The following is a 25,385-nucleotide window of genomic DNA, read 5'->3' as shown; positions in this document are numbered from 1 at the left end:
AAAAAAGGCTTGTGTCAATGTCGTAGATAATGACGTTACCAGTCAGTCATACTTTATTATGATAATAATGTGTTATAAAGACTTCTGTATAAAAAGCTTTTTACCATCTGTCTAATCATGACTTGTAATTATAGAAGTTTTTGAGAATTTTGAGAGTAAAATTTTACGATGCGCGCGCACCGTGACCCAAAATTAACAGAATGAAGTTGCCCACGAAAGATGCTACGGCATTGGACATAATTTAAAAACAACATTCGAATAATAATAGAATTTATGTTACACTTAATGTAAGAGAATCATAATAAATATTTATTTATTTAATTTTTCAAATGGAATCTGAACTTTATTGACTATAATGACTCCTTTTTCTGTCTTTGATTATTTAATTATTTGCATGCAATCAAAAACTATTTTTTTTAAATTACTTACGCACTTTAGAACCTCAAAATTTCTTTTCGTTTTTTCCTTACTAGGCAACCCTAGAAAATATCGCTTGTTAGCGATAAGGTCGATTCTTCATACATTTTAATGTATATGTACCTACCAAATAATGCAACAAAGCGTTAATAAATATAAAAGTGAACGAATACAATATAAATTGACCAAAAAACCAACTTAAAATCAATAATAATAAGCATTACCATTATTTCAGTTACCAAGTTAACAAAAGCGTCGAACAATCAAACTTTTCTTGTTTTGTATACAATCAACTTCTGAGAAACAATTGAAAAGCAAGTATTAAACACGAAACCCATTTCATTCTGTTAAATATACTGATAATGTTATATTGTCGATTTACACTGATATGTGTTATAATTAGTTTTACCTATGGATATGATAATGAGAAGGTAGAGTATGTAGTATTTTTATAGATTTTATAGACACTTGGCCTTGTACAACGTGGACTGAAGAGACAAAGCACCGAACATAGAACAATGTTTAATGACGGCTCATTGGTCTAGTGGTTAGTACCCCTGACTGCGTATCCATGAGTCCCGGGTTCGATCCCCGGCTAAGACAAACATCGATATGATGAGCATTTGGTGTTGTGCTTATGTCTTGGGTGTTTAAATATATATTTATATGTCTATCTATCTATAGTATGTATGTATATCCGTCGCCTAGTACCCATAACACAAGCTTCACCAGCTTAGCATGGGACTAGGTCAATTGGTGTTAATTAAAAAAGAAAGAAAATGTAATCATGCTTACCATTTTTAAATGTTTAAATGTAACCATGGAAACAGTCTATAGACTGGCTAAAGCCAACGTTCAGAAGGCCAGTTACGACCTTACTTATAAACTTAGTAGTAATTAAAAACTTTCTAGTAATTTACCTAAAGATATTGTTTCATGAGATTTTTTGAAATTTATTTAGACAGAGGTCGACAACTTTTAGGCGTAGGGTAAGCCTGTTTCCTCATGTCTGCCTTCACCGTATACGGAAATGTTAATTACGTTAAAAATATTGGTGCAGAACAGGGAATTGAACGCACAACCTTCGGGTTGAGAGTTGTAGAGGCCAACTTGTTTTATTTTTAAAAAAAGTAGGTAAAATTAAATTTATTATATTTTTAGATATTAGATATTCCTTTGAAAGGGTGTCGTAAAAATATTATTTATGCACGGGTTATAAAATCGGTTTTAGGTTAACGGCTCTCAGTTAATGCGGCTTTTAAAAATAATGCACTACTTGTGTAGTATATATGGGTTTTAATACCAATATTTAATGAATTTTCACTTTAATCATTTGAGCAGTGTCCTCGTCTCAACTCTAAAGTCGTGTGTTCGAAACCCGGGATGTTTCTTTTAGTTCAGGAATATATCTTGATTTCATGTTTCAATCATATATTTAAGTAATAGAAACTTATAGTTGCAAGAAATAAAAATAATTTCGTAAATTTAAAAATTTATAATGATTTAATTAATTGATGAATACTTGGTGTAGCTACTTTTCCAGAAGAAATTTCCTCCTGAACTAATACCTAATTAAGATAGAGAATTTAATTAAAACTAAGTATAGTTCCTTCTCTAATGTATGTTTTAATTGCTTTTGGTTACTTTTTGTGTCTTTGTTTCGCTTACAAAGGATTTTCCAATAGATACGAGATTATACCTACGCTAGTAATATCGAATATAATCTAAAAAGATGTTTATATCAACTAAATTGTTAATTTTATCATCCTTTAAGGTGAGATAGACATTCTTCATCTGTTTCGTCAATCATTTCGTCGTTAATATTCTACCCGACACAATTAATGTATCTCTAGGAGAGTTTTGCCTATCTTAAGCGAATAATTAATAACCTTGTCTAATATTATAATAAACAAATACTTGTAATAGTATATTAACCTTTTGCTAAATTTTCAGAAGTCTAGACTCGTACGACATGTAGTAACACCTACTGAGTCAAATCTTTCTCACATTTTAAATACGATTGCAAAGAATTATCCAGATTTAAAGAAAACTGGCGAGAAGCAATCCATCGAAAAGATCAAGGAACAGCTTAGAGTGAAATTAAAGGAATATGTGAAGAGAAGAAAGAATAATATAAAAAGGAGAAGAAAAATCAATACAAATTCTAACTTATTTCACGAATTATTTCTTACTAAAATTGATTAAATTTCTATAAACGTTTCGCTTTTTTATAATTACTCATATAACACAGAAATATATACTACAATAATAATAATTATATATTTACAATATTCTTAACCTACACAGTAATAATTATAATAATTTAAAACATTAATACTAATTTAAAAATTGTTGTTGGCACCTTTAACGCTGGCACCATTTCCTCACTGTATTGCGATACTTAGGCGAGCGAGGAAAGCACCAGTCTGGGGTCTCGGGTAGGTACTATGTACGCGCCAAATTAAATCTTTAATTCCACGAGTCTACTCCAAAGGGAACAAAATCAAAGTTGGAGGGATGACTCTAATATTTGAGCCGTTTATTATTTTCCACCAGCTCTATGGCCGTGCAAGCTTTTGTGCTTATCCGAGGGAGGTGAGACGAGGCTAACGTGTCCACACATGTAACATCCCATACCAAAGACTATTCCATGCTCCAAGAGATATAAGACATCCCATCCGCTTGCCATCATCTCTAGCGATGCAGGTTGACTCCAAAATGGCTGGAAAACTGACGGAGGCAAGAGAGCGGCGTATGATGTCGTTGAGCGCGGCGTGGCGAGAAAAAGAGCTGCATAACAATAATTCAGGGTCCAAAAGGGTGCCAGTGTTTGGCGAAGGATAATCATTTAGCCAATAACCGGCTTTCCTAGAACCCACTGTCACCAACCTTGCGTAGTCTGTTATTGAGGTGTGACCGAATAAGTTTTGAAATTCAGATTTACAAAGAGGATTCCCGCTCCTTTGAAAGTTGAAACTCCTAGCTCCCATAACGTGAATTCGAATACAAATTATGAAAAAAAGACATTATAATATATGAACAATAAAATATACACATACCTACATAAAATATACATAATTTTGCGCTACAAAATGTTTTGTTCTGTACCTTACAACCCATGAATTTAAGCAATTTGTTTAAGATATAAATTTAAATTTGTTTGCGTGCTTATTTTCACTTGAATACGTGGTGTTTTGGATTTTGGCGCCATTCAGTCTGGACTGTCGCTTGTCAATTGACTTAAGCAAAAAAAAAATTGGGAGCCGTCACGTAACGCCTGGCAATATAAAAAAATTGAGCTTTATACTTTAACGAATTTAAGGTACTATTTTATAGACCTTTACTACCTGTTGAATGCCCAATTAACCACTACCCAAACTCTATAGTCCTTGGTCGTTCTTACCTGTATAGGGGACGCGCACAGAAGAACTTTCAGCTTTTATTAAATAACGAAGGTCTGGCCGTCCTGGCCTCTTAGGCCATGACGTAAATGTGAAGAATGAATGTGATGAAGGTTGAAGTTTTAGTTGCAGAAATACACAATATGAACTACTTTTTTCAAATACTTTTAAAGCTTGCCTTCCAGAAAATATACACGTATGTTTAGATAATGCATTTATGTAACGCCGTGAAACAGGGAATCTTATTCTAGTTGGAAGGGGTATATTCCCGTATGTTTTATTTATTTTATTTAATGTATTAAAGAATCTTTACAATTTTTTCGAACCCAACAAATAATGTTGCGCAGATAATAAAACACAGCGTGAGGTCTATGCAATAATCCGAGCGGGTAACATAAACTATAGTCTACAGTAAATTCCGAGCGTGTATAACATTTTTATTTTATAAAGTAATTTTGGATGCGTGGTTTAACTTTAATTTAATAAATCTATATAGAGACTATGATAATCATTCATTCATTTTAATATGCACAATAATATCCACCGGTTTCCCTTTCGCTACCTCCCTCGATTTAGACAATGAATCGTCGCGAACTTTCACAAATCTCCTCACAAATTTTTTCTTCTCACTTTTCCGCTTTGCTTTGGCTTCATTTTGGTCATGTTTATGCGGTTTCTTTTTTGTTTTCTTAGTTTTCTTTCGCTTGTTACGCCGCGGTCGTGTTTTCTGAAATTCGGCTCTGTCAATTTCGATATAGACGGGTTTGATTGTGGTGCCATAATGACTCTGTGGAAGAACTTGTGTTTTATTCTCATTCTTTATTCCAATTTGATTTTATAAAACTGTCTTGACCAAGTTAAGCGTGCGGGTAGGAAACTCCTACCAAGGGAAGAATTAATAATTCTTGAATTCGATAAACATTGTGAAAACATTGTTATGGTATCGACATGTCTAAAACATGTACAATTCACTCAAGTTTGGCCAAAGGGCATGCCATTAAAGAAAAATTATTAATGAACCAGAAATCCGAGGGTAACAAGGGGTAGTAGAATTATTTATTATTTCATATTTTCATGTCTGTCAAAAGGCAGGCCACCCTATGTACCTATGAACCTATGTACTCAAACCAGCTGAAAATATCTAAAGCATATTAATAAATACAAATATCAGCGCAACATAGATTACCTTTATTTCACTCTCAAAACTGGTGAATATATTGTCCAAGGGTCCCAATGCGTGTGAACATTCAACCTATAACAAAAATAATTACTAAATGTACCTAAAATGTACTGTAATAATATCATTGTCTATAAATTGCATTATGAGATAGACGAGACCCCTTACCAAAGTTCGTACACGTTTGGTCACGTGACCATTTTAAATTCGATTCGTGTAAGCGGGTGACGCCTGGCGTAAAATATTTTCTTGGATTAAGTCCAGGCGCCTACACGAAGTTGCAATATAATCGTACATGCTTTGGGCGTGTCGAATTACAGGTACAACGGATTAGACAAGGGTCGATTTACCGGAAGTCCATTGTTATCTATAGTAAAAGTAGAAGGTACCATAAGGTTTACTCTGTGTGATCCCGTTTCATTGCTAACTATTAAGGGGATGCTATAGGTTTAATATATATATATATAGTACAGCACACAACTATAACAATAAAGCGTTTAACACTACATTATTATTAATTAAAGTATAAAAGAATTTTAGTTAATAATACTCAATTACTTGAATATTTTTCATGTATATTTAAATTCAATTTGATACAGGAGTGATAAAGATCAACCATTTTATGGTAAAAAAATTAGGTTACGAATTAAATAAAATGTGTAAAAGAAGAAGAATTAATGATAATTAATCTTAATTTCCAAATTTTTCTTTTAACATTACTAAATAAATTTACATTACCTTGTTTTGAAATAGTTGCAACTCTAAAATGAATAGAAAGCAAAATATACATTCATAGAACATCACGTTTCAGCTTAATTATAACGAATGGACTTCGCATACACTATTTCAATGTTTGTTTTCGAAACACAATATTTATAAACAATGGCCCTAACTTTCCAATTAAAAATAAGCTGACTTTATGAGGCACATGTAATGTTAGCATAAGATTCTTTTCATTATTTACGTGTAATTAACATTTTCTCGTGTGGTGTGAACGAAAGACTTGACTTATTGAAGTTATACTTCTTTTAGGCTTATACTTTATACTTTTTTTATGAAAAATTGATGAGAGTGAAATTTTACGATGCGCGCGCACCGTGACACAAAATTAACAGAATGAAGTTGCCCACGGAAGATGCTACGGCATTGGACATAATTTAAATACAACATTCGAATAATAATAGAATTTATGTTACACTTAATTTAAGAGAATAATAATAAATATATATCTATTTATTTAATTTTTCAAATGTAAACTGAACTTTATTGACTATAATGACTCCTTTTCCAGTCTTTGATTATTTAATTGTAATTAATTATTTGCATGCAATCAAAATCTATTTTTTATAATGCCAACATAATATAACTTCTTACGCGCGTACATAAGTACACGCACCCTTTTTTTTATTTTTCCATATCTTTTAGACGGGGCAGACACACTATGCTTAACAATAGCGTTCTTCCTTGAGCCGCGCACTTACCCTCCGACCACATCAACCTGATGACTCGTTGGCTCGAGCCTCGATACAACTAAGCGTCGCTAGGATTGTTTAGGGCAGCCATATTTCCTTTTTCCTTGGAGAGTCCAACCTAGTGTATGTTTGGAGATATGGCTGGGCTCCCTTCAAATAATGTATTCGGTCCATTTCCAATGGCGACGTAAGATCCACCATCGTTCTTGTAGTTGTTTTCACGTTTCGCAAATCGCAAAACCCCCTTCACGTAGGAGCGAAAGGTTTAAATTTTTTTTAGATTGCCATAGATATGAGGTGAAATTGTACGAAGGTGGATCGGTCATCCTGTGACGGTAACATGAGATAGTGATAGCAATACCGATTCCGACATTTTCGTATACAATTTCGATGGCTTTAAGTTTATACCAAAGAACAATTGTTTAAAATATAGTTTTTATGTATACAGTCAGTGCCTCAATTATAGACACAACGCATCAATTTTTCAGATTTGTATCTTAACTAAAAACCTAAACGTATTCTATTCGAACGAAGTATGTTCGTACTTCCGGTTAGTTCTAAATACGGCCATGGAGAGTAGCTCAAGTTTGCCATAAAAAAATATAAAAGTACCAATCTTTACTGTCTTTACTTATTCTTCGTGCAGAGTTGTTGTAATAAATGATGCTTAAGTGAACCTAGGACCTACGAACGTATTTTGTGGCAGACGTGACCCGAGACTAAAAAATTGTATAGTATTATATAGCTCACGCTTGTAACGTGAACATTTCCATACAAATTCCGTTGGCGATACGGGGTCACGTCTGCTTTTAAATACTTTTTTCTAAGGACCTGTCTTAGGGTCTGTTTCACAATATATGGATAAAGTACCAAATAGCTATGAAACACATAAATTATTTGAAAGATAAATTGTGCTATTTTACACTTCATCGGACTCATAACGTTATGTGACCAATTGCGCTATCTGACAGTTGTGAAACGCAACAATAGTGTTTATCCTACCAATAAGTAATAAATAGCTCATTTGGAACTTATGTAGAACTTATCCGTACATTGTGAAACAGACCCTTAGACTTTTTTTACATTTTGTTTGGCAACATGTGCTTTTTATTTCGCTATATTATTTTTCCTATCAATACTGTGTTTGTTATTATTATACAAACCTCTTTAAATTGTGTAATTTGTAATTAAATACTTTATCTGCAATATAGTGAATAATTTATATTTATATAAAAATCCTTCAAATTTTTTACTCCATTTACAAAATATTAGAATTATTTTCATAATATGTCCCTCTGTTAACGACTCCAGGATTAAAATTCAATATTGCTTATTGCGTAATCCTTTTACAAAGGAACGCGGTACATCCCGATATTAAACCAAGTCACAATTTAATCTAATCTCTTTGTAATTCGTTAGGACAAAGGTATTTTACGTGGGCCTTCCAAGAATACAAAATACTTTTGCTATCTACAGACCCTTTAAGACATCAATCATTCCCAAAATATGTGAACGAAATACCTATATATATTTTTTTTTTTTTGGAGTTTATGGCCTGGTATCTAGACCTTTAGGCCATACCTATATATATAGATAATTACTTTACAGGCTGCATAGACTCCACAGATTCGCTTACGATAATGAAACGTGATACTTTTCAAATTATGCCATCAAAGACGATTTATTGTCTTTGATATCGTCAGTTGTTTGTCTGTGAATCATCCATAGATAAACATTTGAAGAAAAATCTACACGTCATGTTAATTATCTGCTACCTCGTTTGTGTTTATTATTTTTCCTAGTATGTTAAAAATATCGACGTATAAGGGATTCAAAATAGGCAGTAGACGCGAATTAGCTCTTTTCCCGAGGAATCCGTCAAAATAGCGAAATACGAGAAAGCGTATTAAATGAAAAGTAGGCTATGCGTAATTGTACAATTCTGCTAATCACATTTTAATCTGCATCAGTGCAGTTACCGCCTTTACATGTGCTACATCATATATAGGTACGTTAGATATAATTATTTCATTCCAATTGTATAATAATTAAAATATAGCAATTGAATTCAATCTCCTATGTTAATGTTCTGTTTATACTTCTTATAATAGAAGCATTGCTTAAAATCAGTCGTTAATATTTACCAAATTTTTATACTTTCTTTAAACAATTGTAAAGATTGATAATACAATTAATATTATTTATAATTAACAAAATAAAAGCCAAAAGGGCAATCATCATAATTTCCGGAATGCCCAAAAGTGAAACGAGGTCAAAGGACCTACATAACAGTACCATCAGTTTTCTTTTATTTTGATCCTTCCCGGGTTCATTGACAGCTGGTTTAACACCTACCTAATAATTATACACCTCTCTCTTTCCCCCTCAAAGAGAAACCTCATTACCGCTATTTGAGAAAGAGATAGACAAACCAAACGGTACATTTCATAGCGGAGCCCACAGTCAAGGACAGATGCACTCGGATTTTCATAGCAGTGGGAAAGAGAGGTTCATATACAAAAGAACGAGATGATTATATTAAAGACGTTTAGAAGAAAAGTACTGTCACCGCGTGCTGACGTTGCTCACACGCCGTTCGATTTGAAATTTTGACAAAATAGTTTTATTTTTTATCAGAGCCGGTGCAATTTGTTTTTATCGTTTTCATAATTTAGTTCATGATTGACTGCTTTCGATGTAGGTTGTATATTTATTGTGAAAGTTTTGGAAAAATACCATTAGAATTTGTGAAATTATTCTGGATGATCACGGCTTTTTAAAAGTAAGTCATTACTCATTTATTTTTAATCATTTCTTCTGTGCATTTTTGTATTATACGCAGATAATTAAATTTACAACAGTATTTTTATATCATAAGGGATCACAAAAACTATATTTTAAATAATTAATAAAATTAAGTTATAACAAAATAAATGCATTAACACTATTTTTAAACCTATGGCAGTTACTTCACTTCAATATAGAAGAATTCTTAAGTATTTGTTAAACTGTCATTTAGGATGACGTATTAATTTATTTCAACGATAAATTCCTCATTAAACAAAAGAATATATTATTAATGAGATGAAAGCTGATCTCTTACTAAGCCGTTATCACTGAACAGTGAACAGATTTGTATGTGTTTGAAGTTTGTATGTGTCAAAGGCGGCAGGGGCTTTGTATATATTTAATTCATTAATAATTAGCATTTTGTGCTTAACAACACGAAGGTTTTGCACATCTAACCCAGGAGCTCTGGATTATACGTCATGTACTTAAGCCAGAGGCCGTCTAGACTAAAAAAATAATTAAGTAATTCTACAGGCCGATTTACATTATCTTAGTGTTTAGTTTAGTGCTTTAGTACAACTTGAAAGGCAAGTTCTTTAGCGTAGCGTTTACTAAAGCAAGTAGCGTTTACATGTTTCAACTAAAGTACTATCCTAAAGCACTCTCCTAAACACTAAGATAATGTAAATCGGCCTTTAGACACGAATCACTCGTACAAGACACGTACGAGATGTGTAATAGATTTCATTATACGATTATAATTTGAAATTAAACTGAATTAAGACGAGTCATTCTAATATTAATTATAAACGATTTTAATCATTCAAATTACGCAAAACATCGGAACAGTTTTGTAATATCCAACTGAAAATAAATGTTACATGATAAATTATTCTTAAAAACGATTTATTTTTAATTATATAACGCTTGCTCTAAATCACTGACACAAACGTGATTCTGTTCGAATTGTACTTCCTCAAACAATAAGTGCTATAATGCAATATTGCATTTTTTATATTGCATCAAAAATTCTACGTATTAACTTTACTTAATAGTGACGTCACCACGTCTTTTGAATATTGAAAAAAGCAAAAACATATAAAATTTTAAGAGAAATATTTGATATCTTCGCCATTTTAAGACCGTACCGACAAAAACATAACACCATTTTTCTCATAAAAATAAAATATAAATTCAATTTCCATAAAAGTGGCTATAAATTGGAAAATTTCGTATTTTACTTCATAGAGGCTATATGTTTATGTATGTATCTGTCACTAGTAGATTTTATTCAGAAAGAGAAAATAAAGATTAAAATTGTTTTAAAAAATTTAGCCGTTTCTGATATGAGATTTTTCGGGGTTGTTCTAATTAGTAAAGAGCAGCGTTGGCCTAGTGGCTTCAGCGAGCGACTCTCATTCCCGAGGTCGTAGGTTCGATCCCCGGCTGTCCACCAATGGACTTACTTTCTATGTGCGCATTTAACATTTGCTCGAAGGGTGAAGGAAAACATCGTGAGGAAACCGACATACCTTAGACCCAAAAAGTCGACGACGTGTGTCAGGCACTGGAGGCTGATCACCTACTTGCCTATTAGATTTCAAAAATGATCATGAAACAGATTCAGTAATCTGAGGCCACCAATCTGTAGCACCACTGATTTTTTTTCGCATTAGTTATATAATTTAGCATTAGATTATCTGCAATTCTTTATAGTTTTCTAGACCCTGGCCACGACGGCTATCTCTATCTCTATCTCTATTGAAACTGGCTATTTCTATATGTAGGGTACACAGGTGTACTTCCTATTACATAACCCTCTTAGCCCGAAATATCGCGGCACCGCTTTACATGCTCTGAGTAACGGCAGTGTTTGACGTTTGTTTGAAGCAACCTCGTTAATAAAGTTTAAGGCATTGTCCATACAACCTCTAAAACAAACCTGTCACAAACCTTCATCGTTATTGTTAGTATTATTCTTGAGGCCACTTTAAAATGGACTTAAAAAAACAAAAGAACGACCCAAAGCAACTTTTATTTTTCATAGTCCATTTATTTTTAATTATTGAACTCAAGGATTTCTACTTTTGAATCAAAAAATACCAATGTGTTTTTTACAAAAAAAAAATATTGTTTCGAACGTTTTAATTAGACTTTTAAATTTAGTTCGCCGAATATCTTACAAGTATATTTATTGATGTAGATTTTATCACTGCATAATCTGACATTTCGTGTCCACTTGAAAGCCTAAATTAGATTTTGATAAAGACAACATATATTCAAATTAGTCTAATAATACTGCTTTAACTAAAGTACAAATTTATCTGCGTATCTGGTATCAAACGAAAAATATTTCTAGTTAAGTTTTACGCGGAGCAGATCAACAAAAAAATCTTCTAAATTCACTTTTACTGCTTCTCAAATCAAAGGAGAAGAATGAACTACTATATCTTACTAAACATATACCAATCGTAATTAAATTACACTAATATCATAAAGAGATTCCCTGGGTCCAAAACTTCTGGACTATAAAATATTGTTGTCTATCTAATAGTCTGTATGAAAACTTCGATAATGCAAACCACGTGATGAATAAAATATATAATTATAATGAATAAAACTATGAAAAATAAATATTTAAATGCATCGTTAAATTAAGTTAATAAGGCATTATTTAATAATGTACTGTGAGTATCGAAATTAAATACAAAGTGTAATTATTATATCGGCATCACACTCGTATTATCATCTAAATTCAACACATGTTCGGCAATCAACACGGACAAGCTGCAAAACGTTTTATATTAAATTTAAATTACCAGTTAGCCCCTAAAGTTGGAATTATTTCCCAAAAAGGCGACCACAGTTACACAGGTAGGGTCTTTGACCGTATGACGTTACAGAGGACCGCTACTCGCTAGTGCGTGTTAATGATTAGAATAACAAATAGTTCATATTAATCATATTTCTTGTCGATTTATGTTTCCTATAAACAGGTTATTAAAACAAATCCGTGTTTAAAAAACCTCAGTCACTCGAGATTCGAACCTTACGATCTGCAGCCTAATTACTGGACCAATCTAGCATAGTCAAACATTGTCATAGCTTACATTTGGTCCTTCTATGAAATTGCCTTTTTTTCATACTGTCCTGTGAATTAGATTTCTTTAATCTACAATTTCAATATCGAAATACCATTTTATTATTTATATTTCACTTCATTTTCTTACGGTTTAGTTCTTTAAACACATTTCTCATCAGCTTCTACCGACAATAACATACATCTTTACATCAAAACGATTGTCATAAAGACGAAGAAACTAAGACAATTTCCGCGATTACCGTGTTTAAATACCATACAGTGAAATTGGGTAACGGCAAAACTCTCACACAAGTTGTATGGATGTACAAAAAACGAAGTCATAATAACGATCTAAAGATAATATAAGTGGGGATATAAACGCGAGTCTCGCTGTCCACGATTGCTGAAAATCAGTGGAAATGTACTCAACATTTGTAATATAAATAAAGATACGGACAATTTTAATCATAAACACTGTTTATTCTACATAATTAAAAGGGTGTTTACAATATTCTTAACCTACATAGTTATAATAGTAATTAAAAAAAAAAAAGTTTAGTGGCCTTTAATGCTAGCAGTATTTCCTCGCTGCATTGCCGATACTTATTCGTTAGAATAAGTAGTTTTATGCAATAGATTATTTATATAAGTTAAATAAGTTTTGTTTAAATTATATTAAATACAGAAGTGATCAATCTCTTCGAAATCTAATAAAATATTAAAAATTATAAAGTTCTTTTCTATTTATATTATAAAATGAAGTTCCTCTGCCGTAAGTCTAAATGCAATAAACTTAAAACATCGAACGGAATATTGAACGTATTTTTATGGTTTAAACTAGTTAAAAAAAGTATGGTTAAAATCTAGTCGTTCTAGCTTTAATCGTGTATGCCACATATTAGATTAAAATAGTGTAGAGAATTACAAATCCAAGAATAATACACAAAGCCCATGAAAGCATATCACATATAATATAATATATATATAATACGATCATGTATTTCAATGACAAGTTCAACAAACATATTCCAAGTTACGCAGAGAAATCAATCAGATTTTTTTTTAATTAAATAAAAATAAATTGAGTTATCTGAGTTGAAGAACTATTCATGCTAATGATTTGTAATTTTAAAACGTGGACTGACTCTATTGGTTAAAAAAGACTAGCGGAAACTAGTACTCATTGTAACGTTACATTTCGCTTTTAATATTGAATAGCGAACCCGTTCTGTGTACGCACTCTGTGGAACGAGAGTTTTTCTAATCTTTTATTCATATACATTTCTTAAAACACTAAATTCCTATGACAAATAATCCGTATTATAAGTGTTTTTTTATCTTTACTAAATATACTGTGAAGAGTTTTCATGTTGGGCGTTTCTGCTGCATGGCAAAAATGTTGGATTAAGGATTATTTTCTAGGGTTCTTAAACTACTTACCTATAAAGTAATTGATTAATAATTGGACATCGGGAAAAGGATCTTATTATCTAAAATAAAACTTTAATGCATGACGTTGGTTTTGTATAAATCTGAAAGTCTGGTGAAAATACATCTTTTACTGTTAAAAAAAAGCAATATGATATCATAACAGTTGTAATCGTAGTTACTGGGCTACTCAAAATATCAATTCACTATTATCTTGTTAAACGAGTATGTTAAATGAATAATGTAACATCAGAGTTCGAATAAATAATAAGTGTATAATAATTTTGTAATTAAATCAAATAAAGCTGAGAGTGCTTTTGCATAATATAATTAACATAATCATAATGTGAACACATGATTTTAATTACACGTATATTTGTAGCGAAAAGTATATATTTAATCATTTTAATAAGTAATATTGTAATTAGTGAATTTCTCTGCGTAATTAGCGAGTGATTTGTGTTTATAAATACCTCATTGAATTAATCAAGAAATAAAGTATAAACCCTTGAAGAGATCTACGGCGTTTTCTATCCGATCCCCTCGCTAGTAACAATATTAAAGAAGTGGTAGAAGTATGAATCTTAATAAAACAAATGAGCAGACAATTTAAAGGCGAGTAGGCGTTTATACCACTAGTTTAAAGGACTAACACATGCCAGTAAGCACACGATTTTTCCTTCATGGAACGAACATTTGTTATGGTGGCTGTACACACTCGGCGAGAGCTTCTCGCCGGGAGTCTCGACCGAGAGGACCGAGAGAAGAGCGCAGCCTGTACACACTCGTTACGTTAATTGTATTTAAAACACCGTTGATAATGGACGTGGCAACCGCTGCTGCTGTTTGTCTTTGTGCAATGAGTTATTATAATTTTCTTCACGTTAACCATTAAAAAAAATACGAAGCCATGGCGAAGAAGAAGATGGTCACTATACACCGCAACAGAAATTGGTAATTAGGATCATAAAGTTTTAATATTATCCAAAATTTAATGATTGAACGAGTGTGTACAGGTCGCTCTCGTTTTACTCGCGAGACCCTTTGACTCGTGCGCAAAAAACCGACAGGCGACCGAGAGAGGCGAGACAAACTGCGAGGAAGCGAGGCGAGACGAGAGCTCTACTGTACACTCTCGCACTCGGCCTGTCTCGGGGTGTCTCGACGAGTGTGTACAGCCACCATGAATTACACAGACGAAAACAAACATAAGAAAACATACTATGGGCGTATACTCCTGTCAGCTTTGAGACTCGCAAGCAACTATTAGAACAAAGCTCCAGTACCAGTTTTTATTTATAAAATTCATTAATTTCAGATACAAACATGGCGCGACTTAGCATTATACTAGTATTGTGTCAAATAATGACGTTACCAATTTTGGGAGGACGCTCAGAGGAGGACAATCCTCTTTTAGGTCTTGCGGCCTCCTTCATTCAGAACATGGGAAATGGAGGGGGGAACAATATGGATGGGTTAGCCGCTATTGGTAATATTATGGGGACGCTGATGCAAGGTGATAATGCTAAGAACTTGGGATCAATGTTTGGGCAGGAGGGGGGAAATGCGGGAGATGTCATATCAGGTATTCATTTCTTTCTTATTAATTTTCGTCTCCTAATCTTTAATGAAACATGCAGACAACATTATGTACAAACGTGTGCCCAAAAGGAGATCTAGCTTTATCCTAGTCTCTATTCCAAAAATTATAGACCGGGGCAGCCTTTATGAGGCACGGGAGTGAAAAAACACTGTTAATTGTTCTGCTAATAATATTAAAAACATTTAATAGTATTAGCATAACCTTATTAAACCTTTAAAACAATGTCTTATTAGTAAAGTCAGACTAATTTAATACAAAATTAAAGTAAAAAAATTAAATAACAAAACAGCAAAAGTTCGTTTCATAGGGGTTATGAAAACAATTTTTTTGGTTAATACATTATTTGACGTGACTGATAATTTTGTTCAAGAATTTTTTTAATGGTAGGCATTGTAATCTATTCAAATCAGATTTTGTATTGGAAATCGATTTATCTATGTATTCCATAACGATAAGACTTATTTATCTTCAATATTTTAATTCTGTGTTCCGATATAGATAACTAATTAGAGTTGTTAAGAAAAATTTATACTATCCGAGTGAATTACATCAATATTTATTTAGAATTTAACAAATCAACCATGACAAAATCGTGTCTCGGATTCGTCGCAAAAACTAAATAACTGACGGAGAAAATTTTTATGACTCGGATGAGTCGATAATAATTTTTTTTCTTACGTCTAAACATACATGCTATTAATTTTTTATAGCTAAATTCTACCGTAGGATCTTTAAAACTACCAGTAGGTACATTTTTTTCAAATGGCCTCATTATAATATTATCAGCAAGTAGACAATAAATAATAATTGATTAAGTAATAATCAGTATAATTTAAATTCGTTATTTAATCAATTGTCCCATTTTAATATGTAATGACTGATTATTTTAAAACAGTGAATTTAATTTTTAAGTAAGCACAAACCAATTTTAAGTAATGACACCAAATGCTTGACGACAAACTCGACCACATTCTTTTAAGAGCCTTTTTACGCTTGTCGTAACTTACCATACCCTCGCTTTATTGGTACTAAAACGGCATTTAGAACAATCAAAGAAAATTAATATTTTTTATAGGTTTAGGCAGTCTGTTTGCTGGACAAGATGGTAAAATAGATCCTGCTATGATTGGGTCTATGGTTTCAATGTTCGCTCAACAAATGGCGCCAGAACCAAAAAGAGAAAAGCGTGAGGCCGATGACTTCAATATGGAGAGTATAATGGGACTGGCTTCTGGCTTTTTGGGGAATAAGAATACTGCATCATTCCTACCTTTAATAATGAATACTTTGAGTTCTCTTTCTGATAACGAAGCACAAAAACGCTCCGACGGCCATAAAGATCACGCGACGTTTTTGCCGCCGTTTTTAGAGAAAGCGCATTTATACTGGGATATCTTTATTAACTCTGAACTTGGTAAGACTCTATGGGAGAAGTCAGGTTTTAAACGAGCTATGAAATCGTTTATTGGACCAGACGGAAACGTAAGCTTTGATCTAATGATGAAGAACTTTGAGAATCATTCATTCAGACGACACTGGATCAAGGCAGTGGCTAAATATTTAACAGACATGGTTGTACATATTGCTAAGCCTGAAGTTTATCAGAGGTAAGTTATTTATTTTAATATAAAAACCTGTTTTACCTGTGTTACTGAACCAACGTCAAATCTTTTTCTTTGGTTTGGTTAGCTGATTTGTTATCGAAAGAAAACCAAAGTAGGCTCACTACAAACCTTGCTCATCTAGCCATCTACTTTTATGGCCCAATAATAAAAAAATACTACATAATACTATTAATAAAACAATTTTAAGATTTTCTAGGAAGCAGATAATTCACATTCAGTATAAATATATGTTTTGTAGAGACTAGGACCTATAAGTTTATGCAATGTAACCTTTCAGATATCTCATATCGGGGCAGTTCATAGTAAATAGTTTCCTTGAAACTCAAGGCATACCGAAAAATGTTCATTTGAACATGCAACGGTCTCAGGAATCCATCACAGCCCTCATCAACTATGTACTTAACAAATATTTGGATATGGATACTGATGTAGTAGGATATGTGAAGCCAGCGATTGAATACATTAAGGTAAGGAACAACTATTTAACATATAATATTGTTAAAGTATTTTTCCTCTATCCGATCTAATCTTAAAATAAATTTTATATTACCTTTAGTTAATTTTTCGCTTTTCCAGCAAACGCTAAAATTAGCACAGTCAACGACTCAAAGCCTGGCTTCTCGAAGCGACTACCACAAACTAGCTGACCGAATAACAGATACACTCAACTTAGAAGTAATCGAGCCGGTTCTACGCGTTTACCGCGCGTACAAACACGCGGTTGCGGCGCCGCACTGTCAGGAACATCTACTGTGCCTCGTCAACAGACATACCGATCAGGATAAATTAGGTAAGTCTTTATCGCTCAACCATATAGGGGAGTATAATTCAACCATAGAGGCTGCATTCTTGTTTATATTGTTTTATTTAAAAGACTGTTCGAATTTCAAACTATAATTAGGATGACCAATAAATGCTTTTATATATAAACTCCTTAAGCAAATTTCAAGCTAGAGAGGTTCGTTTACCTCTTTGGCTCTGTGTCTATGCCATTTACTTTGAACTTTCGTATCATAACATCTTTTTGATGTTAAACATCTCTATAGCCGCGGGTAAATACGATTGATGACGTGGCAACGCGCCACTCTATATTGTGTGTACTACAGACTGTTTGAATTTGGAATTTTTCTATTGTAAGTTAATAAATGTGAATTAACTAAACAGTCATCATTTTCTGATAAATAATAGTTAAAAACTAGAACACACGCTTTTATAGCACATCAAACTAAAAAGTGAAAAATAATTCCTAATTTAGGCTGAAAATGGTAATGAACAAAAAATACTGGTATTTTTGTGAAAAAGCGTGGGTTGCTCGATAGATGAAAAATATGGCACAGTCCCCTCCTGACGGCTCGATTTTTTAAGTGATAACTCCTTATGGGAGGAACCTCAAACTATCACCGTTTTTGAAAGTGATTATAAAAAATATGATGAATGAAGCGGAAGATGATCCTTTCAAAATCTTCTAAGCCTTTCTTTTCGACAATCACGACCCATCTGATTTGAACTATGATTTCACAGGTCTTCCAGGATTTAAGGCGGGTCTAACGAAATTGAGCAGTGTAGCAGCATCAGCGGCCCTCAGCTTCCAAAGCGGAAAGGGTTTCTGGGACCTCTATAATGCCATACAGAGTGACGTTAACTGTGAGGTAAGACCGTATTCAACGAAGAGCGATTCCAATCGTCGAAGACCAGGCAGTTTCCGAGCGGCTTGATCCCTTGGCGTTGCGTAGAGATGTGGGATCTCTCTGCATCTTCTACCGTATTTACCATGTAGAGTGTTCAGAGGAGTTATTCGGAGTAATACCTGCAGCTGAGGTTCATAATCGGACGTCAAGGCAGAATACAAAATACCATTCGTATCACCTTAATGTCCGTCGTTCCACAACTGGGCGATTCTTAAGGCAATTTCTGCCGCGCACTACCACTATGTAGAACCAGCTGCCCACTGAAGTATTTCCGAACCAATTCGACTTAGGGTCCTTCAAGAAAAGAGCGTACCAATTTTTAATAGGCCGGCAGCGCGCTTGCGAGCCTTCTGGCAGTGCGAGTGTCCATGGGCGGCAGTATCACTTAACATCAGGTGAGCCTCCTGCCCGTCTGCCTCCTGTATCATAAAAAAATACTTTTCCGGAGTTGCAATATGAATCTTTTGGAATACAAGACTCATACGGCTCTACTTGTTGTCCACAGAGTCTTTTCTATCGCTTGTTATTGTGTGACTTCTTCAAAAATAATCATCATAAAATTAACTTAAACATTCCTCAAGAAATCACACTATTAATGACAGTACAAAAATTCGTTAACTTTTAGGTTTATCGCGTTGATACAGACAGATAGACGTGTTTTAGGATTTTACCAAGTTTACCATACATTCTGTATACCAAACTTTATCAAAAATTTGTCTGGGCCTTAGATTTCAGTATGTGTTTCATGCTCATCAATCTAATAGGCAAGTAGGTGATCAGCCTCCTGCCTGACACACGGCGTCGACAGTTTGGCTCTAAGGCAAGCCGGTTTCCTTACGAAGTTTTCCTTCACCGTTCGTGCGAATGTTAAATTCGCACGTAGAAATAAAGTCCATTGGTGCACAGCTGGGAATCGAACTTACGACCTCTATGACAAGTTGTTTGCAGTTATAAAGTGCATGTGCTCTGTGCCTACCAATGATTGTTACGAGTGTCAAACCCAAAATCACGTACACCATTAAGAGTAGTAATTATAAATAACATCATACATAACATATGTATTCTACTTTAAAACAACTACTCAAGGATATTTGCTGTATATATTAGCAAAAAATTGCTACCAAACTTGATTCTTTATACAATTCTTGTGGTATATAAGACAGGTATTTTTTTGATTCAAATTTTGGTTTTTCAATGTCATCCGCTTTCCATTTTAAATATCACCTTGAATTAATTATTCAATAAAAACTATTTTACCTTTATTTTTTTACATTTTATTTTGCATCTGCGTCGTTATTTCAAAGTTAATAATTATATTTACATAGTTGCCTGAAACGTTTATTATCTATGGTTACACCGAAGTAGAGATCATACTTGGCCTAAAGGTCTAGATACCAGGCCATAAACTCCAAAAAAAAAAAAAAAAAGAGATCATACTCTCGCATAAGCAATAATAATTTGGGTCTAAAATTCAGCTACTACGCTGAACATCTAAAGCCGGGTCCACATTTGTAGCATTTCGGTGTATCGTATCTCCGTTGCGTGGCTTCGGCGCGTATCATGATCGTTAGTTTGGACGCAAAATGATACCCGTTTATGATACATATCGTCGGGCCGTATCGGATACGGCCCGATCCGCACTAAGCGCGTATCTTGATACACCTCGTATCCGATACGCGTATCACGATCGGTGGTATGGACGTATTTTGACACTGTATCACGATACTGTATCGCGATACGATACTTGATACACCCCGAACCATCCTGTGTCGGTTTTTTCGCGATCATCAAAGGGAATACACAACATCAATGGGTGATACACAACATGCGAGTGAAATTTTTGTATTTTCCGCTGGTATGCTGACATTTGAAATCTCTCATCAATGGTATTCCACCATATTTATTTCGGTTTCTAAACATTTCCAGCGCCGTCTACGTCTGGATTTAACTTTTTTTTAAATACTATTAATGATAATATAACAGGCGCTAGTCACCGCCAAACTGTGAGCAATTGCTGACATGGCTAAACCGTTTGGGAACGAAGACATGACTGAACCGTACGAGAAGGGAAAGGTGCACTGAAAGACACGCGCATCAGGATACATCGGAAGAAAAGTGAAGCGTCTATATTTGTAAAGTTAAAGCCGATACACTGACATGATACAGCATTTGATAAGTATGGACGCGTTTTTTACAAGATACGCCTTAAATATACGACATGGACAAAATGAGCGTCCATATTTATGATACAGATACTAGATACGATACGACTGATCGTGATACGTCAACATGCTACAAATGTGGACCCGGCTTAAAGCCGGGTCCACATTTGTAGCATTTCGGTGTATCGTATCTCCGTTGCGTGGCTTCGGCGCGTATCATGATCGTTAGTTTGGACGCAAAATGATACCCGTTTATGATACATGCCGTATCGGATACGGCCCGATCCGCACTAAGCGCGTATCTTGATACACCTCGTATCCGATACGCGTATCACGATCGGTGGTATGGACGTATTTTGATACTGTATCACGATACTGTATCGCGATATGATACTTGATACACCCCGAACCATCCTGTGTCGGTTTTTTCGCGATCATCAAAGGGAATACACATCGTATCGAAAAAGTTTGGACTTGAATGCAGTGACATAAACATTGTTGAGCTAAGTGTAGTAGTTGTTAGTTGTAGTGAAAGAGGAAAAAAATGAGCTGGGATAACGAAAGCAATTGACTTTAATGAATTTAACGTGAGCAATTGCTGACATGGCTAAACCGTTTGGGAACGAAGACATGACTGAACCGTACGAGAAGGGAAAGGTGCACTGAAAGATACGCGCATCGGGACAAGATACATCGGAAGAAAAGTGAAGCGTCTATATTTGTAAAGTTAAGGCCGATACACTGACATGATACAGCATTTGATAAGTATGGACGCGTTTTTTCATGATACGCCTTAAAAATACGACATGGACAAAATGAGCGTCCATATTTATGATACAAATACTAGACACGATACGACTGATCGTGATACGTCAACATGCTACAAATGTGGACCCGGCTTAAAGGCGATTTGTTCCTAGCCCTGTTGCAGGCGTAAATATAACATTTATAATCTTATTATCAATAAAAGATACGTTATCGCCGCAATAAACCCCGCTTAGCTTATTATGGACTCCTTGCCAAAATATATAAACAGTTACTACTCCGGACACACTCGGGGCTGCTTTAATGTCCACTTATATCTTTCTCTTCCGGCATTTAATGGACAATTAGGATTATCTCCAACCCTTGTCTCTTACTTTAGAAACGGCTCACACAGCGGCAGTGTATAATATCGCTGAAGTGGGATTCGGTCAGTCGCAATAGCTAAATTTGGCAATGCAATTATATTAAGAAGGATTGTAATGCTTTTAGTCGTTTCCCGTTTTTGGGAACATCAGGGATATTAGACAGGTTTTATTTTAATGTATAAGACCTCAACCCTAATTACGATTAATTTCGTACAATAAGATACAGAGTTATCTAATAATCATACCGGTGAAATGTTTAAAAAAATATTTTTTTTTAATATTAATTTAATATACTCTGGACTGAAATTTGCTAGGCAACCCATATGGATTATATTTATTGACATATTAAATTAAATATAAAATAAGTTTCATTAAATAAGCATCTCGGTGAAGGTCGTTGTATAGCGGGATCTTATACTAACAGCAATTCGTGCTGGGATAGGGCCTTAAAGAAGAGCGATATATTATTGATCACTAGCGAAGCGAGCAAGTCAGCAAGAGCATGTCTTACATTTATATTATATAACAAGTCCTTCGCAGTGTCTATCTGTTCGCGAAAAACTCAAAAACCTACTGCACTTATTGCAGTTTTCATCAATATCTAGAATAACGAAGAATGTTCATATAACTATTTTTCAAGGTTAAGGAAAAATATATTTTCAATGCGAACCAGTAGTTTTTGAGATTGCGCGTACAGTAGGCATCAGATCCTTTAGGCAGGGCCGTCTTAAACTAGGCTAGGGCCATTGGGCACATAAGAATTTGGGGCCCTTTTGGAAAGTAAAAAAGCTAATAATTATAATTTAAAAAAATTACTAAGTATAACCATTTATTATAGGTGATCAAATACGGTATGATATATTATGTAGAAATTGTCGGCCCTTCGGGGCCCCCTGAAAATGGGGGCCCTGGGCACGGGCCCCGTGTGCCCTTATGGTGAAGACGGTATTGCCTTTAGGGCCTGCCCAAGAGGCTACGCTATTCCCCTGAGGCACCAGACACATCATTCAGCTCTATTGATCTTAAGATTTTTCATGTGACAAATTTTTCGTATACACATGAGCCAGAGTAATATATAGACATATGAATGATTTCTCACTAGCAATTGTTTTAATCTAAGCAATATTTAACATTTTTACAGGCGAAATACCCGGCCGACTGTTCAGCATTCCACGAGCACGAATTGAAAGTAACCACCGAAGTTTACCACAGCGAATTATAAATAATAATTTGATACGTAATTTGTATAGATTTTTACTAACAGTACTTAATTCCGAGATTCCTATTTTTATTTATGGCAATTAATTTGATTTATTACTTTAAAATTATATAAGTTAAACATAAATTATGATATTTAAGTTATTTAGTTATTTTAGATGTTTACGAATTTATTGACTTATGTAAAAGACGTAAAATGCTGGATTTGGTGCTAAAATGTATAAAAATTGCATTTATCATATGTTTAGTTTTTCGTTGTAAATATTATTGCTGTATGAAATAAAACTAAATTCTTTATAAAATTTATTATTAAGTAAATCTAAAATAATAATGTGCGAGTAGATTTATAATAGCAATAATTAAAGTAATATCTTTACATAGTATGTTATGATGTTTATGTAAGTTTTATTCATTAACCTCAATGATTAAAGTATAATTATATAATAATAAATTAACTAAAAGCTATATAATAATATATAGATTCCTATATACCACATTTCATGGACGGATTTGAGATTTCTTGATTTCTACAAAATATGTTTTTTGTGGTTCAATATGCTAAGAAACACTTTAAATATCTTTTATATTCTATACAAAATAAATAATACTTTTTAGAATTGTGCTGGTGGCGAGGCAGAATCAGTTACCATCAGCTGAGCCTTCTACCCATTTGCTCCGTTCCATAAAAAAATTATCTAACCTGACTTTGTAAGTTAAGACCTTAAATATTGACTTGGTTGTAAATAACGGTGATTAAAATAAATTATTGGAATTACTATTAATAGGAAGCTGTGTCGAAAGGATCTCCTCCAATTATTTTTTTACAGGTATATTTTTACATACCCACTCCATACCCTCCTGTAAACAATTTCAATATTTTAATTGAGACAATAAATATATTAAAATTTTGACAATTTATTACTAAACCTTTAAATTGAAACTATGTATGTAATGTAAACAGATTTTTTTAATATACATATATGATAAATAAATAAAAATATTCCTTAATTTAATTAAAGATTAAATCTTTTTATTACCTTCACTCCAGTGCCATCTATGGCCACACAGGCCTGTATCTGCCAGGTACGATCCCTAATGAGATGTAAACCCAGGTGCTGTGCTACTTCACTTGCTGGAAGAGCTGAAATTATATTCTGTTAAATACTGTCTATATTGTATATCCTATAACTAATTAATATTATAAACAAAAACTTACAACCAACTAGAAAACTTAATTTACTATACATTAGTTAGAAAAGTTAAAACTAATAACTTTAGCTTAGTGGTCAAACTAGGGAAAAAGCCCTGTTTTGATTCCCAGAGAAAATGCTTTTTCAGGATCAAGACTGATAAAGACTAACCAAAACAGATTTCAATCTTTAATATCTAATAATCTTAAAGAAAAATTGGACTTGACGAAAACTGTACATCAAAAAAACTAAGTAACCTGTAGCTAAATCCTGTTTATTAGCATATACAAGAAGAGGCACTCCTCGAAGCTTTTCATCTTGTAGTAACTCAGCTAACTCAAAGCTTGTTTCTTGAAGCCTTTGATGATCAGAACAGTCTACTACATAGATCTGAAATGCAATGTTTAAAAATAGATACCATCCTCATAACACTTATATTAATAGAAAAAAATAAACACTTACTTTATCCATCAGCTGTTATACTTTTAATAAAAGGGTCAGTAATGCACTTACCAAAACATCTGTATTTTCAAAGTAATTTCTCCAATACGGCCTAATTTTCTTTTGACCACCAATATCCCATACATTTAGCTTAAAGCCACTAGATAAAACAGATTTTATGTTGAATCCTGCAGTGGGAGTCACTTGAGTCACATCTTCTGACGCCAACTGTTTTAGAGTCGTTGTTTTTCCGGCATTATCTAACCCTAATAATAGGAGCCGCAGTTCTCGCTCATTATTTGAACGTAATTTCTTCAGGATACTTAAAAGTCCCTAAACAATAAATATAAATTATATGGACAGACGTATTTATCAAATATATGCGAATAATACCCACCATTATTGTATAATTACTATAATTATTCGTTTTAGTTTTAACTTTTTATTTTAAAAACTGCATAGACAAAACTGTTCTCTGCGATAGATATTAAACATTGTTATTTGTTGATGCGACATGGTTTCTATGGCAACTGAAAGCACAGATTAGCATGAGTATTCAAA

General features: G+C 33.6%; 2 protein-coding genes and 1 long non-coding RNA gene across 3 annotated transcripts; 1 reads left to right on the top strand and 2 right to left on the bottom strand.

Annotated features, from left to right (window-relative positions):
- Positions 1–4,471: 4,471 nt before the first annotated feature.
- Positions 4,472–5,889, bottom strand: LOC125054785. Its single transcript, XR_007117767.1, has 3 exons — positions 5,734–5,889; positions 5,005–5,070; positions 4,472–4,605 (listed from the first exon to the last, which is right to left on the bottom strand). It is a non-coding gene; the product is annotated as an uncharacterized LOC125054785 (long non-coding RNA).
- Positions 5,890–9,008: 3,119 nt separating this feature from the next.
- Positions 9,009–24,102, top strand: LOC125054458. Its single transcript, XM_047656375.1, has 7 exons — positions 9,009–9,249; positions 15,086–15,352; positions 16,446–16,977; positions 17,273–17,462; positions 17,572–17,785; positions 18,517–18,644; positions 23,117–24,102. Exons 2-7 carry the CDS (start codon positions 15,094–15,096, stop codon positions 23,195–23,197), a joined length of 1,404 nt encoding a protein of 467 aa, XP_047512331.1. The 5' UTR covers positions 9,009–9,249; positions 15,086–15,093; the 3' UTR covers positions 23,198–24,102.
- On the bottom strand, positions 23,482–25,375 carry LOC125054459 (ADP-ribosylation factor-like protein 3). Its single transcript, XM_047656376.1, has 5 exons — positions 25,222–25,375; positions 24,897–25,157; positions 24,641–24,773; positions 24,231–24,334; positions 23,482–24,051 (listed from the first exon to the last, which is right to left on the bottom strand). Exons 1-5 carry the CDS (start codon positions 25,222–25,224, stop codon positions 24,007–24,009), a joined length of 546 nt encoding a protein of 181 aa, XP_047512332.1. The 5' UTR covers positions 25,225–25,375; the 3' UTR covers positions 23,482–24,006.
- Between the last annotated feature and the right edge of the window lie 10 nt (positions 25,376–25,385).

This window comes from Pieris napi, chromosome 12 (genome assembly GCF_905475465.1).
Source record: "Pieris napi chromosome 12, ilPieNapi1.2, whole genome shotgun sequence".
Lineage (NCBI taxonomy): Eukaryota > Metazoa > Arthropoda > Insecta > Lepidoptera > Pieridae > Pieris > Pieris napi.
Note: the sequence above shows the minus strand (reverse complement) of the source record. Positions and strands in the feature narration are given on the sequence as shown.

Coding starts and splice junctions, on each gene's coding strand:
- LOC125054458 (XM_047656375.1), top strand. CDS start 15,094: ATGGCGCGACTTAGCATTATACTAGTATTGTGTCAAATAATGACGTTA. Junction 16,978..17,272: donor AAGCCTGAAGTTTATCAGAG/GTAAGTTATTTA, acceptor GTAACCTTTCAG/ATATCTCATATCGGGGCAGT. Junction 17,786..18,516: donor TACCGATCAGGATAAATTAG/GTAAGTCTTTAT, acceptor ATGATTTCACAG/GTCTTCCAGGATTTAAGGCG.
- LOC125054459 (XM_047656376.1), bottom strand. Junction 24,774..24,896: donor TTGAAAATACAGATGTTTTG/GTAAGTGCATTA, acceptor ATTGCATTTCAG/ATCTATGTAGTAGACTGTTC. Junction 24,052..24,230: donor TAGATGGCACTGGAGTGAAG/GTAATAAAAAGA, acceptor AATTGTTTACAG/GAGGGTATGGAGTGGGTATG.